Below are 17,884 nucleotides of genomic sequence, written 5' to 3'. Positions count from 1 at the left end.
TTTTCCTACACCTGGTGCTTTGGGATACATATGTATTTCTAATATACCTGTTCATTATGAACATACAGAATATGATTTTTAAAAATGCCATGTTTGGAAAGGCCTCAGGAAATTATTTTTCTCTGCATATTTAACTCACTGATTTGTTTGTAAGAAAGCTGAATAGTTTGAAAAGAAAACTTAGGTTAAAGTTGTCAAGTTGTTTTGAGCTCCTGGTTATTTTTCTTTTTCTCCCCAATTATGGGTGAGAAGAGAGAAATAACTAACTGGAGATAGGAAACTCTCTACAAGGAGATAAAGAAATAGTAGTATTACTGGAACTGTCTTTCCAGCTGCTTGGGTCAGACTTTATGTAAAAATAGGATCTTATAGTATCAAAGTATCTTGTGATAGAAGAGATTATATGAGTTCTTTTTATTCTACTCTGGAACTTACTAAATGGAATATTTTAAATAAACATACTACACAGGAATATATTACATCATTAGTATATGAATATGCAAATACAATACAATTTCTTTCATACCCTATCACCAATATGCAAATATATTCATACACTCAAAGATGTATATGTCTTATATAAATATGTACATAAATGTAAGAGATAAAGATATGCTGCTACAAATTGTTCTTGGAATAAAGTGAGGTGTAAATAGATGAAATAAAAAGTTATATATTATCCAGTTATGTATGCTCAAAAAGAGTAGGTAGGTAGACGTACATGAGTGGTTATGTGATGTTTAGGTAGACTATTAAGTGGGTGGGAAAGAGGGGCCTCATCTGCAAAGTAACCACACAGTGTTAATGAGAATGAGAATACATGTTAACTAAAAATCATAATAACTTTATGATACTTTTTAATGATGCTTTTGGACTGGTATACAAATGACATAGAGCTGTTTATAAAGAGTTGATATTTCCTTATATTTTGACTTTATTTGGTTTTGTTCTCATAGATGTTTTCTCCCAGATGTCAGATTCCAATGGCTTAATGATATTTAGCAAGTTTGACCAGTTTCTGAAGGAAGTTCTGAAGCTCCCAACAGCTGTCTTTGAAGGGCCATCTTTTGGTTACACAGAACACTCAGTCCGCACCTGTTTTCCACAGCAGGTAAGGACGGGTTTATAGAATGTAGGATTAGAAGGGCTCTCATCCACCCCTCCACCTTTTGTCAGATTTCGCCAGATTGCTTCACTCTAGGAATATAGGTCTTGAGTAGGGGAGGAAAAAGAACTTTTAAGTCAGAGGAGTGGATGTAGAAAGAAGGGGGGATTAAAAATTCACCTGAGAACTCTTTTCTTGGAAGAGGGGAGGGAAGTCTTTTCTGAAAAAATGATAACAGTTGAAATATTTTAAATTACTAAAAATTTCAAGAAAAATGTTTAAGGTAAAGTATTTATCTTATTGCTGCTAGACATATATTACTCTCCCTAATGAGTTTTTTAACTGTGATGTATAGGAATTTTGATATAAAACTCAATATAAACTGGATTATTGTTTCCTGAGCACTGAAGACAAGGAATGCTATACAGCTCTCAACTGCCAGCTCAAAATCCCTCAAGGGTATACTGCCATTTTCATATGAAAGAAAGATAGATTTGGTTTCTTCTTTATTTGTGAGTGTCCTTTTGTGGTCCTGCTGTAGAGGTTGAGTGTATTCCTGAGATCTTAACTATGCCTCAAAGAACTGAGAGCAGAGTGGATGCTGGCTGTAGCATCCTTTTTTTTTTTTTTTTCAGTGAGAGATGAGATAAAGGAGCTTCATGCTAAACTCAGAAAGTTCTGTAGAGCAGAGAATTAAGGAAAAAAATCTATGTTAAAACTAGTGGGTAAAAGATTATTGGAAATAGGAAACTGACATAGTCTGAAAGTATCTCCCCATAAGATATTTATTAATTACAAAGGAAACATAGTAACTTTACAGTGGAGAAGCCTGTCAGATACCACTTTAACCAAGTGATCAAACCCATATCACCAGTAAAGGGAGAGGCTGATAACCCTGCCTATTGATAGGATGCTCTGAGAAGCACCCAGGATCACTGCTGTGGTTCTCCTGCCAGAAAAGCACAACCTGAGTCTCATTGAGGAAACATCTGACAAAGCCAAATGCAGGATTTCTACAACATAACTGGCTTGTACACTTTAAAAGTGTCAGTGTCGTGAAAGACAAAAAAAAGACTGAGGAACTGTTCCAGATTACAGGTATCTAGAGACATGAAAACTGAAATGATCCAGAATTTTGTTGTTGTTGTTATAAGGGACATTATTGGGACAGTAGAGAAAATCTGAATAAATTTTGTAGACTCAGAGAATTCCCTGGTGGCGCAGTAGTTAAGAATCCGCCTGCCAATGCAGGGGACATGGGTTCAATCCCTGGTCTGGGAAGATCCCACATGCTGCGGAGCAACTAAGCCCATGCGCCACAACTACTGAGCCTGCGCTCTAGAGCCTACGAGCCATAACTACTGAGCCCACACACCACAACTACTGAAGCCTGTGCGCCTGGAGGCTGTGTGGCGCAACAAGAGAAGCCACGGCAATAAGAAGCCCATGCACCGCAACGAAGAGTAGCCCCCGCTCGCCACAACTAGAGAAAGCCCGCGGGCAGCAACGAAGACCCAACGTAGCCAAAAAATAGAAAAAAATTTTAAAATAAAAAACATTTGCATTTCTTCTAAAAAAATTTTTGTAGACTAGATAATAGTATTCTGTCAGTAATGGTAATTTCCTGATTTTGATACTTATATTTAATTAAGAGAATGTCCTGGTTTTGCAGAAGTACAATCTGACATATTTAAAGGTAAAGGGACATCTCTTTTGTACTGTTAACATTTGAGGAGTCTGGGTTAATGGTAAATGGGAATTTTAAAATAATCTTCTTACAGCGTTTCCATAAGCCTGAAATTATTTAAAAGTAAAAGGTTAAAATATAAAAGGAACAAAACTAAAGGTTTGAGAACTGAAAGGACATTGTAAACCAGATCCTCCTGACCTGTGATACTTTGATTCACAAAGGAACCAAGAAACAAACACATACACATCCGTTTTTACATTTAAAGTTAAGAACTCATATATGTTTGAATTCAGCCTTCCAAACAGTATTTTACAGCTTGTCTAGGGATTACTCGGCTTTAGCACGGAAGGTGCCACCCATAATACAGGAGAGTTATTTTTATTAATTTCTGAGGAGATGTTCTTCCCAAATTTCTACACACTTTGGCTGATTGCTTTTGTGGAAATTAGTCTGTATACATTATTTTTTTCTCTAAGCATAAGTGACAGTATCAGCTTTTAGCATATTAAAAATATCTCTCTGCTTCAGTTATTCTAATAAAGCATAGTTTGCATTTTGCCCCTGAATATGCATTTTTCAAGTGGTATGAGGCTATCCAAACATATCCTGGTACAAGAGTGTCCTGCATGGGGATATATGTGTATGTATAGCTGATTCACTTTGTTATAAAGCAGAAACTAACACACCATTGTAAAGCAATTATACTCCAATAAAGATGTTAAAAAAAAAAAAAAGTGTCCTGCAGGTGTTAAAATACCCTACAGAGATATAAGTGAGGATGAGTAGGATGAAGACACCACAACCAGTTTTCATTTAGAACTCATCTCACTGCTGCTGCTTTACTAGTACCATCACGTCAAACAGCTGCCTCCACAGTCCTCTGGGATAATCTTGTATATGATACTTATGTGGCTTTTCACATAGATGCTTCCTGGAGATCAGGCTAAAAATTGATCAAGTTCTGGAATGCTGCTGTTAAATAGTGTCAGGACAGGCAAAGGAATTTATACAAAGAAGTATCAGTGAAGAACATTTGACCAATGGATGATAATTATGTGAGGCACTAAACCTAAAGTAATCTTTGATTAAATTGTAATGTGAGTACTAAAGTAAGACTCTAAATTGGAATAGCAATTTAAAATGTTGAAGAATATAAAAAAATTCCAATTGTTAATTTTAAGACTGCTGTCTAGGGACTTCCCTGGTGGGCAGTGGTTAAGAATCCATCTGCCAATGCAGGCGACGCGGGTTCGATCCCTGGTCCGGGAAGATCCCACATGCTGCGGAGAAACTAAGCCCGTGCGCCACAAGTACTGAGCCTGCGCTCTAGAGCCCGTGAGCCACAACTACTGAAGGCTGTGCGCCCGTGCTCCGCAACAAGAGAAGCCACCACAATGAGAAGCCCGCGCACCGCAGTGAAGAGTAGCCCCCGCTCACCACAACTAGAAAGCCCACGCACAGCAACGAAGACTCAACGCAGCCAAAAATAAATAAATAAATTTATATATTAAAAAAAAAAAGACTTCTCTCTAGGATTCTACACATTACCTTATACCATGATTGTGAGGCCTTTGAACTCACAACCTGATTGTTGCTTTTCATCTGCTTTAGATTCTTATAAAAAATTCAGTCTTGTTTTGATATATGCCAAATTTGGAAAAGTCAGAGAAGCTTATCTCAAAAGAAATATAAACTACTGGTAGAATGACCCCTTCCACCAAAAGGAGAGAGAGAGAGACAGAGAGAGAGAGGGAGAGGGAGACTGTTAAGACGAAGTTTCATGCAGCAAGAGTTAAATTCAACAAGTTTTGGTTTCTTTTTGAAAATAAGCTTTTTCCATGCAGCTTGCTTTCCTATGTATAAGTTTCCTTAATGTGAGTTAGCTCATACATCATCGGATAGAGAGAATGGTGTCAGTGTAAAGTGGAGTTCATATGCTGTTTTCCCCAACATATTAATGTTCTGGGCTGAAAAAGAAATGATCGCTATTAAAGAGAAAGTATGACTATTTTTAAGAAAGAAGCTGAAAATCCTGCAGAAGTACCTTTCTTTAGTGAAAGAAGTGGCTAGTTTGGAGGATTTCATGAATGCTTCACTTTCTACAGTGTTATGGTGATGAAGTTGTGGATACAAATGAAAAAAAACTGTGAAGACATTCCTCTCCTGACCCCACCCCATGCTAAAAAATTTAATTGATGGGGTTAGCTATCCACTGGATTCGATAGTTTTGATAAAACTGATATATCTTAGAACTTGTGTGTCCTGACCATGAAGAAGGAAAAAAGCATCTCAGGATTTAAGGCTGAAAGGTATCATCTTGCTGAAAATGTCTGTGGAGATTTAATTGTTCTGGTACTCTTATTAGTATTGCTATTATTTTGTTAGTCCTCTGTTTACAAAACTGCATAGGTTTTTAGGTTTGTTCCAACCCTGTTTTTCTCACATACCTTATTATTTTTAAATTCACAGTTTTGCAGTAGGTACAGTTTTCCAGTAATGCATGTGTTGCATTAGAGCAGAAATACTTCCATTTTTCTTTTTAACATCTTTATTGGAGTATAATTGCTTTACAGTGTTGTGTTAGTTTCTGCTGTGTAACAAAGTGAATCAGCTATATGCATACATATATCCCCATATCCTCTGCCTCTTGCATCTCCCGCCCACTCTCCTTATCCCACCCCTCTAGGTGGTCGCAAAGCACCGAGCTGATCTCCCTGTGCTATGCAGCTGCTTCCCACTAGCTAGCTGTTTTACATTTAGTAGTATATATAAGTCCATGCCACTCTCTCACTTCGCCCCAGGTTCCCCTTCCCCCTCCCCACGCCAGCGTCTTTATTCCCTAGGTTCTTCAGAACCATTTTTTTTTTTTTTAGATTCCATATATATGTGTTAGCATATGGTACTTGTTTTTCTCTTTCTGACTTACTTCACTCTGTATGACTGACTCTAGGTCCATCCACCTCGCTACAAATAACTCAATTTTGTTTCTTTTTATGGCTGAGTAATATTCCATTTGTATATATGTGCCACATCTTCTTTATCCATTCATCTGTTGATGGACACTTAGGTTGCTTCCATGTCCTAGCTATTGTAAATAGTGCTGCAATGAACATTGTGGTCCATGATTCTTTTTGAATTACGGTTTTCTCAGGGTATATGCCCAGTAGTGGGATTGCTGGGTCATATGGTAGTTCTATTTTTAGTTTTTTAGGGAACCTCCATACTGTTCTCCATAGTGGCTGTATCAATTTACATTCCCACCAAGAGTGCAAGAGGGTTCCCTTTTCTCCACACCCTCTCCAGCATTATTGTTTGTAGATTTTTTGATGTTGGCCATTCTGACTGGTGTGAGGTGATACCTCATTGTAATTTTGATTTGCACTTCTCTGATGATTAGTGATATTGAGCATCCTTTCATGTGTTTGTTGACAATCTGTATATCTTCTTTGGAGAAATGTCTATTTAGGTCGTCTTCTGCCCATTTTTGGATTGGGTTGTTTGTGTTTTTGATATTGAGCTGCATGAGCTGCTTGTATATTTTGGAGATTAATCCTTTGTCAGTTAACTCATTTGCAAATATTTTCTCCCATTCTGAGGGTTGTCTTTTGGTCTTGTTTATGGTTTCCTTTGCTGTGCAAAAGCTTTTAAGTTTCATTAGGTCCCATTTGTTTATTTTTGTTTTTATTTCCATTTCTCTAGGAGGTGGGTCAAAAAGTATCTCTCTGTGATTTATGTCATAGAGTTCTGCCTGTGTTTTCCTCTAAGAGTTTGATAGTGTCTGGCCTTACATTTATGTCTTTAATCCATTTTGAGTTTATTTTTGTGTATGGTGTTAGGGAGTGTTCTAATTTCATTCTTTTACATGTAGCTGTCCAGCTTTCCCAGCACCACTTATTAAAGAGGCTGTCTTTCCTCCATTGTGTAGTCTTGCCTCCTTTATCAAAGATAAGGTGACCATATGTGTGTGGGTTTATCTCTGGGCTTTCTATCCTGTTCCATTGATCTATATTTCTGTTTTTGTGCAAGTACCATACTGTCTTGATTACTATAGCTTTGTAGTATAGTCTGAAGTCAGGGAGTCTGATTCCTCCAGCTCCGTTTTTCTTTCTCAAGATTGCTTTGGCTATTCGGTGTCTTTTGTGTTTCCATACAAACTGTCAAATTTTTGCTCTAGTTCTGTGAAAAATGACAGTGGTAGTTTGATAGGGATTGCGTTGAATCTGTAGACTGCTTTGGGTAGTATAGTCATTTTCACAATGTTGATTCTTCCAATCCAAGAACATGGTATATCTCTCCATCTGTTTGTATCGTCTTTAGTTTCTTTCATCAGTGTCTTATAGTTTTCTGCATACAGGTCTTCTGTCTCCTTAGGTAGGTTTATTCCTAGGTATTTTATTCTTTTAGTTGCAGTGGTAAATGGGAGTGTTTCCTTAATTTTTCTTTCAGATTTTTCATCATTAGTGTATAGAAATGCAAGAGATTTCTGTGCATTAATTTTGTATCCTGCTACTCTACCAAGTTCATTGATTAGCTCTAGTAGTTTTCTGGTAGCATCTTTAGGATTCTCTATGTATAGTATCATGTCATCTGCAAACAGTGACAGTTTTACTACTTCTTTTCCGATTTGGAGTCCTTTTATTTCTGTTTCTTCTCTGATTGCTGTGGCTAAAACTTCCAAAACTATGTTGAATAATAGTGGTGAGAGTGGGCAACGTTGTCTTGTTCCTGATATTAGAGGAAATGGTTTCAGTTTTTCACCATTGAGAACGATGTTGGCTGTGGGTTTGTCATATATGGCCTTTATTATGTTGAGGTAAGTTCCCTCTATGCCTACTTTCTGGAGGGTTTTTATCATAAATGGGTGTTGAATTTTGTTGAAAGCTTTTTCTGCATCTATTGAGATGATATGGTTTTAATCCTTCAATTTGTTAATATGGTGTATCACATTGATTGATTTGCATATGTTGAAGAATCCTTGCATTCCTGTGATAAACCCCACTTGATCATGGTGTATGATCCTTTTAATGTGCTGTTGGATTCTGTTTGCTAGTATTTTGTTGAGGATTTTTGTATCTATGTTCGTCAGAGATATTGGCCTGTAGTTTTCTTTTTTTGTAACCTCTTTGTCTGGTTTTGGTATCAGGGTGATGGTGGCCTTGTAGAATGAGTTTGGGAGTGTTCCTCCCTCTGCTATATTTTGGAAGAGTTTGAGAAGGATAGGTGTTAGCTCTCCTCTAAATGTTTGATAGAATTCACCTGTGAAGCCAGATGGTCCTGGGCTTTGGTTTGTTGGAAGATTTTTAATCACATTTTCAATTTCAGTGCTTGTGATTGGTCTGTTTATATTTTCTATTTCTTCCTGGTTCAGTCTTGGAAGGTTGTGCTTTTCTAAGAATTTGTCCATTTCTTCCAGGTTGTCTATTTTATTGGCACATAGTTGCTTGTAGTAATCTCTCATGATCCTTTGTATTTCTGCAGTGTCAGTTGTTACTTCTCCTTTTTTATTTCTAATTCTACTGATTTGAGTCTTCTCCCTTTTGTTCTTGATGAGTCTGGCTAATGGTTTATCAATTTTGTTTATCTTCTCAAAGAACCAGCTTTTAGTTTTATTGATCTTTGCCATTGTTTCCTTCATTTCTTTTTCATTTATTTCTGCTCTGATCTTTATGATTTCTTTCCTTCTGCTAACTTTGGGGTTTTTTTTTTTTTCTTCTTTCTCTAATTGCTTTAGATGTAAGGTTAGGTTGTTTATTTGAGATTTTTCTCGTTTCTTGAGGTAGGATTGTATTGCTATAAACTTCCCTCTTAGAACTGCTTTTGCTGCATCCCATAGGTTTTGGGTTGTCATGTTTTCATTGTCATTTGTTTCTAGGTATTTTTTGATTTCCTCTTTGATTTCTTCAGTGATCTCTTGGTTATTTAGTAGTGTATTCTTTAGCCTCCATGTGTTTGTATTTTTTACGGTTTTTTTCCTGTAATTGATATCTAGTCTCGTAGCATTGTGGTTGGAAAAGATACTTGATACAATTTCAATTTTCTTAAATTTACCAAGGCTTGATTTGTGACCCAAGATGTGATCTATCCTGGAGAATGTTCCATGAGCACTTGTGAAGAAAGTGTATTTTGTTTGGATGGAATGTCCTATAAATATCAATTAAGTCTATCTTGTTTAATGTATCATTTGAAGCTTGTGTTTCCTTATTTATTTTCATTTTGGATGATCTGTCCATTGGTGAAAGTGGGGTGTTAAAAGTCCCCTACTATGATTGTGTTACTGTCGATTTCCCCTTTTATGGCTGTTGTATTTGCCTTATGTATTGAGGTGCTCCTATGTTGGGTGCACAAATATTTACAATTGTTATGTCTTCTTCTTGGATTGATCCCTTGATCATTATGTAGTGTCCTGCCTTGTCTCTTGTAATAGTCTTTATTTTAAAGTCTATTTTGTCTGATATGAGAATTGCTACTCCAGCTTTCTTTTGATTTCCATTTGCGTGGAATATCTTTTTCCATCCCTCACTTTCAGTCTGTATGTGTCCATAGGTCTGAAGTGGGTTTCTTGTAGGCAGCATATGTACGGGTCTTGTTTTTGTATCCATTCAGCCAGTCTATGTCTTTTGGTTGGAGCATTTAATCCACTTACATTTAAGGTAATTATCGATACGTATGTTCCTGTTACCATTTTCTTAATTGTTTTAGGTTTGTTTTTGTAGGTCTTTTCCTTCTCTTGTGTTTCCTGCCCAGAGAAGTTCCTTTAGCATTTGTTGTAAAGCTGGTTTGGTGGTGCTGAATTCTCTTAGCTTTTGCTTGTCTGTAAAGGTTTTAATTTCTCCATCGAATCTGAATGAGATCCTTGCTGGGTAGAGTAATCGTGGTTGTAGGGATTTCTCTTTTCATCACTTTAAATATGTCCTGCCACTGCCTTCTGGCTTGGAGAGTTTCTGGTGAAAGATCAGCTGTTAACCTCATGGGGATTCCCTTGTGTGTTATTTGTTGCTTTTCGCTTGCTGCTTTTAATATTTTTTCTGTGTATTTAATTTTTGATAGTTTGAGTAATATGTGTCTTGGCATGTTTCTCCTTGGATTTATCCTATATGGGACTCTCTGCGCTTCCTGGACTTGATTGACTATTTCCTTTCCCATATTAGGGAAGTTTTCAACTATAATCCCTTCAAATGTTTTCTCAGTCCCTTTCTTTTTCTCTTCTTCTTCTGGGACCCCTGTAATTCGAATGTTGGTGCGTTTAGTGTTGTCCCAGAGGTCTCTGAGACTGTCCTCAATTCTTCTCATTCTTTTTTCTTTATCCTGCTCTGCGGTAGTTATTTCCACTATTTTATCTTCCAGGTCACTTGTCCGTTCTTTTGCCTCAGTTATTCTGCTATTGATTGCTTCTAGAGAATTTTTAGTTCCATTTATTGTGTTGTTCATCATTGTTTGTTTGCTCTTTAGTTCTTCTCGGTCCTTTTTAAACGTTTCTTGTATTTTCTCTATTCTATTTCCAAGATTTTGGATCATCTTTACTGTCATTACTCTGAATTCTTTTTCAGGTAGACTGCCTATTTCCTCTTCATTTGTCTCGTCTGGTGGGCTTTTACTTTGCTCCTTCATCTGCTGCGTATTTCTCTGTCTTTTCATTTTGCTTAGTTTACCATGTTTGGGGTCTCCTTTTCACAGGCTGCAGGTTCGTAGTTCCTGTTGTTTTTGGTGTCTGCCCCCAGTGGCTAAGGTTGGTGCAGTGGGTTGTGTAGCCTTCCTGGCAGAGGGGACTGGTGCCTGTGTTCTGGTGGGTGAGCCTGGATCTTGTATTTCTGGTGGGCAGGACTGCGTCCAGTGGTGTGTTTTGGGGTGTCTGTGCACTTATTATGATTTTAGGCAGCCTCTCTGCTAATGGGTGGGGTTGTGTTCCTGTCTTGCTAGTTGTTTGGCATAGGGTATCCAACACTGTAGCTTGCTGGTCGTTGAGTGGAGCTGGGTCTTAGTGTTGAGACGGAGATACGTGGGAGAGCTCTCGCTGATAGATATTACGTGCGGCCAGGAGGTCTCTGGTGGTCCAATGTCCTGAACTCGGCCTTCTCACCTCAGAGGCTCAGGCCTGACAGCCAGCCGGAGCATCAAGACCCTATCAGCCACACGGCCAGGTACGTGGGGAGTTTCTTGCCTTTTGGGAAGTCTGAGGTCTTCTGCCAGTGTTCAGTAGGTGTTCTGTAGGAGTTGTTCCACATGTAGATGTATTTTTGATGTATCTGTGGGGAGGAAGGTGATCTCCACGTCTTGCTCCTCCGCCATCTTGAAGGTCCTCCCCATTATTCCTTTTAATCATAAGCAAATTTGAGTTTAAATCATCATTTTAAACAACAGCCCTGTTGATGTCCCTAGTTTGCTTTGAAAAAACCTTACTAACTCCTCACTGCCTCCTGGATAGGGTAGTTAGCCAGACAAGGTGTTGCTTATCGATCCAACCCCAGCCTCTCTTTCACCTTCATTCCTGATCCCTCCTACCCCGACAGACCCCATCCCTCAGGATGCCATGGATTCTTTTTAGATATTGCCCCAGTGCCACAGGGGTTGTACCATTTACACTCCCACCAGCAGTGTGTAAGTCCATCTTTTTCTCCACAGCCTTGCCAACAGCACATGTTCTTACATTTAGGAATTTTTGCCAATGTGAGAGTTGAGAAGTGTTATCTCAGCATAGTTTTGATTTGCATTTCTCTTGTTTTGAGTAGGTGAAAGTGGTATACTTCTTTTCTTTGTTTATGCTGTTAGCTCTCACTGAAATGCCAGTAACCCCGACCTTCTTTGTCTCCTCCAACAAAGGCCTCATATTTCAAGTCACAGCTAAATATCTCCTTGTCTTTGTTGCTCTGAATCTTTCAATGTAGGATTAATTGTTTCCTCTTCTACAGGCCCTGGCCTGTTACATCTAGCTCACTTATGCCCTGAGGGATGCACCTTGGTCTCCTTCAAATTTAAATCCCCATGACTAACAGTGTTTGGAAAATCATCAGTGCTTACTAGGTAGTTGGATTGAGTAGTGGTTTTAAATCTATTATGGCATGAGAAAGTATCTGGGCTTGAATTCTAACCGCAAGCTTAAAGCTCCTGGATGTGATTGCAACCTTGTTGTTTTCACTGGTATTATTCCATAATTTTCTCAAATGAGACAATCTTTGCAATGAGGAAAATACTGAATTTCTGAATTTTTGAAGACTTTTTCCATTCTTTTTTAAAAAAAGCTATAATAAATAAAAGTATCTCGATAAAAAGCACAGCAACACTATATTGTTGTGTCATTACAAAGTACTCTAATTTTCAAAGTCCAGAATAAATCTGTGATATGGACAAATTCAGTGTCTTATAATAACTGAAAGGCTGACCCATAGCACTGGTCCTGTAACCAGTTAATGTGTGTTTGCTCTTGTCAGACAAAATACTTCTATAACTTTACACAGAAAGTTTGTATAAAAACATTTTAATCTGAAAGATTTAAAAAATGCTGTTTTTAAGTCTTTTAGCTAAATGTCATACATTGTTTAACTGATTACCAAGTAAGTGATAGGGCAATGGATAAGAAATATTTCCCTGTTGCCCATAAGAAAATAGGAGTTTTGTTTTGTTGTTTTTGTTGTTGTTGTTTTTGGCTGCATTGGGTCTTTGTTGCTGTGCACGGGCTTTCTCTAGTTGTGGCTAGTGGGGGCTACTCTTCGTTGCGGTGTGCGGGCTTCTCGTTGCGGTGGCTTCTCTTGTTGCAGAGCACGGGCTCTAGGCGCCCGGGCTTCAGTAGTTGCAGCACACAGGCTCAATAGTTGCAGCACGCGGGCCCTAGAACTTGTGGGCTTCAGTAGTTGCGGCACGTAGGGTCAGTAGTTGTGGCACACGGGCTTAGTTGCTCCGCAGCATGTGGGATCTTCCCGGACCAGGGATTGAACCCATGTCCCCTCCATTGGCAGGCGGATTCTTAACCACTGCACCACCAGGGAAGTCCCAGAAAATAGGAGTTTTTAATGGAAAAGATGAGATTGGAAATTGCAGCTATGATGACCTAATGCTAAATTATTTTACTTGTTTTCTCACATTATTTTAGTGATACTGGATTTCTCACTTTTAAGAGATGATTTCTCCCCTCTTTTAAAACAGGAAAGTTGTAGCCAAGAGTGGAGGGAGGAAGTCAAATGGCATCTAGACTAATAATTGTCAGTATTGATTAGAATAACAAAGCGCGGGGAAGTAGGCAACAAACAGAAACACTGGTTTCTAAGAAAAATATGAGAGTGCATACAAAGATAAAAACAGGCTCAATGTTTTACTGAGGAAAGCATAAATAAATCATGGTGTTTTTGCTCAGTGGATGAGGCAGCTGTTAAAATGATTAGAAAAGAAGACCTTGTAGCAAAACAATAAAGTATTTAATAAAACATTAAGTGTTGGATTCCCTGGTGGCACAGTGGTTGGGAATCTGCCTGCCAATGCAGGGGACACGGGTTTGAGCCCTGGTTTGGGAAGATCCCACATGCCGCGAAGCAGCTTAGCCTGGGCGCCACAACTATTGAGCCTGCGCTTCAGAGCTCACGTGCCTAAACTACTGAAGCCCACACGCCTAGAGCCTGTGCTCTGCAACAAGAGAAGCCACCGCTATGAGAAACCCGTGCATGGCAACGAAGAGTGGCCCCCACTTGCCACAACTAGAGAGAGCCCCCGCGCAGCAACAAAGACCCAATTCAGCCAGAAATAAATAAATAAATAAATAGATTTATTAAAAAAAGAAAAAACATTAAGTGGAAAGACAGATTATATATTTTTATATACCCTATGTACATAATTATATAGAAACATATGCATTTGGAGGGAAATACAGAAAAATGAGAATTGTGGCAAGAATGTTCATTACTTGCAATTTTATTATAGTTTTTGTTATAAATATTCTGTTGTAAAAAATAAAGAGAAATGCAAAGAATGTGTTCAACTCAGGAGCAAAACAAAAATAAAACAAAACAAAAAGGTAGAAAAAAAGAGTGAATTTTGGGAAATGGGACAGAATTTTAGAGCTGGGAATTCTGTCCCATGAGTTCTCAAACTTTTTGGTATCAGGACCTTTTTACACCCCTGAAAATATTTGAGCACCCCGGAGAACTTTGGTTTATATGAGTTATATCTATCAGTATTTCCATATTAGAAATCAAAACTGATAAATTATAAAATATTAAATCATTTAAAAAGAACAATGATAAACCGATTACATATTAAGATAAATAATATATTTTATGAAAAATAGATATTCCAAAGCAAAAAAATTTAATGAGAAGAATGCCATTGTTTTATATTTTTTGCAAATTTCTTTACTATTTGGCTCAGTTGAAGACAGCTGGGTTTTTATATCTGCTTATCCATTCAATCTCTTGTGATATGTTGTTTTGGTTAAAGTATGGAAAGAAAATCTGGCTTCAGACAGCTGTGTAGTTGGAAAAGGGAGGAATATTTTAAAAGCTTTTGCAGATAATTGTGGATATGCCACATTGCCTCTGGAACATTCCACTGTACAGTCATGAGAGAATCAGATTGAAAAAGGCAAATAATGTCTTAGTATTATTATGAAAATAGTTTTGACCTCATGGGCTCCTTGGAAATGTTTTAGGAACCTCGCAGGGGGACCTCTGACCATGCTTCAAGAACCACTGCTCTAGCCCTTGAGAGATAAGAAAACTGAAACCAGAAAGTTAGGTGATTTCCCCCAAATCACGTAGTTAATGGAAGACAGAGCACTGGGACACAATTCTTCTGGTTTCATTCCTCATGCTTTTGGAGGACTTCAAATTATAGTATGACTTAGGACAACTTTTGGAAACTGATCCTGAGCGTATTTATGAGGGAGTTCTGAGATATCAAGTATAATTGTTCCTTTTCATCTTGAAGATTTAAAAAACCACACAAAACTCCATGATAGGTGAATCAAAACTTTTAGGGAAAGTAGCATTAGGATTATAAGTGGATTTGAAAAAGTGTAATTTTTAACAAATATAAGATGATTCAGAAACATTAATTTAAACATTACATTTACGATAAGTGATATAGTACAAACGTATATTAACCACCTCTGACTAGCTAAAAACTTCCTAGCATCTTCTTTCTCAATTTTCAGTAGAGACTTTTAATTTCATTTTGGGTTATTGCAGTTATTTGCATATCCATTATAAGAGGCATTTTCCATGTCTGAACCTCCATTCAAATGTTGGGTGACTTTCTGTTTTTATTTTTAACGTTGCTCATGCATTCCTCCCAGATTCCACTGAAATCTCAGAAACATTAGTAACTTTGATGCCTGAGATGGAAAACACTTTGGAAAACTTTATTTAGCCTATTTGAGTAGGCATTTCTCAAACTACACCATCAATGCATAGCTATGTATAAGGGCCTTTGGACGGTAGCTTCCTACTGTTATCACCCTCATTCAGCCCTCTTGCATATATGTGAGAACCTTTTCCTCCCTCGATTCAGTGCTGGCCTGCAGTCTCTGTCCTGGACCTGAGACTTTCCTTCAGAATTCTTCAGAAATAGTCATTTGAAGGCCACCTGAGTTGTAGTCCTGATTTTGGTAGGACCTTTACAAGTCATTTAAATGCGTCATTCCTATATTACCTCATCTGTAAAATGAAGATAGTAATACCTAGCCTATTTATCTTTTTTTCATTTCATATGTTTTATTGAAATATAGTTAACTTACAATATTATTTTCAGGTGTACAACATAGTAATTCCATCCTAGCCTATTTGTCTTATACAGTTGTTTTAAGACTCAAATAGAATAATGTAAGTGGAAATGCATTTGAATATAGCAGTAGTGTATAGGATAGTGTGTAGCGGTGTCTATAGTAATGCAAAATATTATTTATTTTGCTATAAAATTTCCCATGTATTTCATTACAACTTGGTTGGGAGAATCCTAAGTTAACTTAATCTTAGAGTCCAGAGATATTTGAAAAATATGAAGTATATTTGTTTTTTTTTCTCTTCACAGAAAAAGATAATGCTAAATATGTTTTTAGACACCATGATGGCCGATCCTCCTCCCCAGTGCCTTGTCTGGCTACCTCTCATGCATCGGCTTGCCCACGTTGAGAATGGTAAGCAGAACTTTTATCATTCAGTTCCCTATGCTATAGGAAGTATATGAACTGACAGTATTTATAATGTCCTTAGTTATTATCATTGAAAATTACAGTTGACATTTGCTGGCACTCCATCATTTGAATTTGTGGTTTTAGCTTTCAAAACAGGAATATTTATTTCTCAAAAAAAAAGGAGGGCGGACTTATTACTTAGATAGGATACCAAGAGGTAGTAATATCAGGTCAGAAAACTTTGTGGTTCAAACTCCAGGCTTTTCCCCCAAGATTCCAGATGGTTGTTTTCTGCTTAAACCCACCTGACTTAGCCATGACTTCCTTGTTTTTCTTTAGTTTATAAAAAACATAACTCCAAAAAATTGTATATATTCAATATCAACCACTAAAACTATAAAATTTTGGAATAGTTTAAAGGAAAATAGCCAAGATAGAATTTAGTACTGGGTTTCACCCATATTCAGTTTTTTCCTTTACTACTGAATTACTCTCAGTATCCTTCCCAAGTAGTTTGACTTAAATCTTTGTTTCACTTGAAATTGAAATGGTACTTATCTCTTAGTAACTACTTAGGTTTTTCTGCTATTGCTATCAGTTTATCTCCTTGTTTAGGTTGTTTGAGTTCATGAAAGGAAAGGTCCTAGCTTTTCTCTGGAAGCTCCCGTCTCTCAAGGCTCTTGCCTGTCTCTCCTCATTCCACAAAAGAGAAAGAGTGATAGCTGAGTGGCACTAAAAAGCAGAGTCCTCTTTTTTCATTTTGTAAGAATGAGAGAACGCTGCCGTACTCTTTTTATTTTCTGTCCCTCCTACTCATACCTTTTTTTTTTTTTTTTAAACTTCTCAGCCTTTCACCCAGTCATGGCTTTAGTTCACGAGTCGTTAGATTCAAGATTATTTTCCTAAAGTTCTGGAATCTCTTGAGTAGACTAAAACAGCTAAATTTTTAAACAGGATTTTTGGATAGAGATTTATGCTGTTAAATTATTACAGTGTTGGTTCTTTTGAGGGACAATACCTTTATAGCACTAACTGTTTTCGTAGTTTCATATCCAGCTCATTTTCATAAAGTCATTTTATATCTGCTATCCCAAGTAGAGAGGATCTCATTTGTTGAGATCTAGGGTTATCCATGTGAACATTTTGTTGTGACTTTGTATGTAGTATATTATTTATAAATTACATTCTTATGTGATTAACACTTTCATTATTCCTTAGAAATATTTTGATAACAAAAATTTAAATTTCTTAGAGGAGGTATGTCCTTTGGATTTCTCATTCCAGATTTTAGTTTTCTGTTATTCTTTAGTGATCTTGTTGTATTATTTTTCTCACCTAGTGCTCAGGTTTTGTTGTTGTTGTTCGTTTGTTTTGAGACTTGATTCTCTAGTTAATATGCATTTTTGGAAGTAGGACTAAAAATCCTGATAATTGAGACAACACTGCCTTTGTATACACAGTGCTAGAAAGAGTTGTTCAAATGAAGATTTGAATATTATATCCCTCTTTCCTTTGACTTCCATTTCTTGTGTTCAGAATTGAATTGCCAGAGGGAACAATTGTGCTATCAACATTTAAAAGTATAAATAACAATCTGTAATATACAGTTGTGCATTTATTGCCCACTTCCACTGAGTAAACTGGACTTTCAGGCTATAAGAGAATCCCAGTAACCCCTATAAATCCTGACTGCCAGCTGGCAGTTTTTCATGAGGTAAGATGCTGTGTGAGGTGGAGAAAGGAGTCTCAGGTCACCTGAGTTTCCCTCTCTCCAAATCACTACCCCTTCATTGGTTAGAGTACCTTATTTTATGCCAATACTTGGAGCTCTTACCTAAAACTAGTATTTTGATATGGCTAGCCTTACTTTTTTACCAGTTACCATCTGCACCCAGCTATGTAGTAGTATTTATTTATTTATTTGTTTACTGGCTGTGCCTTGTGGCGTATGGGATCTTAGTTCCTCAACCAAGGA

General features: G+C 37.4%; 1 protein-coding gene across 15 annotated transcripts in view; it reads left to right on the top strand.

The window, feature by feature from the left end:
* The window catches only part of DTNB (dystrobrevin beta), a 249,854-nt gene that overhangs the window by 72,452 nt on the left and 159,518 nt on the right, over positions 1-17,884 (top strand). For all 15 annotated transcript variants that reach the window (XM_061211411.1, XM_061211410.1, XM_061211409.1 and 12 more), the window contains exons 6-7: positions 957-1,111; positions 15,807-15,912. In XM_061211411.1, the coding sequence (XP_061067394.1) occupies positions 957-1,111; positions 15,807-15,912 (261 nt within the window). The remainder of the gene's footprint in view (positions 1-956; positions 1,112-15,806; positions 15,913-17,884) is intronic.

Source organism: Eubalaena glacialis, chromosome 14, assembly GCF_028564815.1.
Source record: "Eubalaena glacialis isolate mEubGla1 chromosome 14, mEubGla1.1.hap2.+ XY, whole genome shotgun sequence".
Lineage (NCBI taxonomy): Eukaryota > Metazoa > Chordata > Mammalia > Artiodactyla > Balaenidae > Eubalaena > Eubalaena glacialis.
Note: the sequence above shows the minus strand (reverse complement) of the source record. Positions and strands in the feature narration are given on the sequence as shown.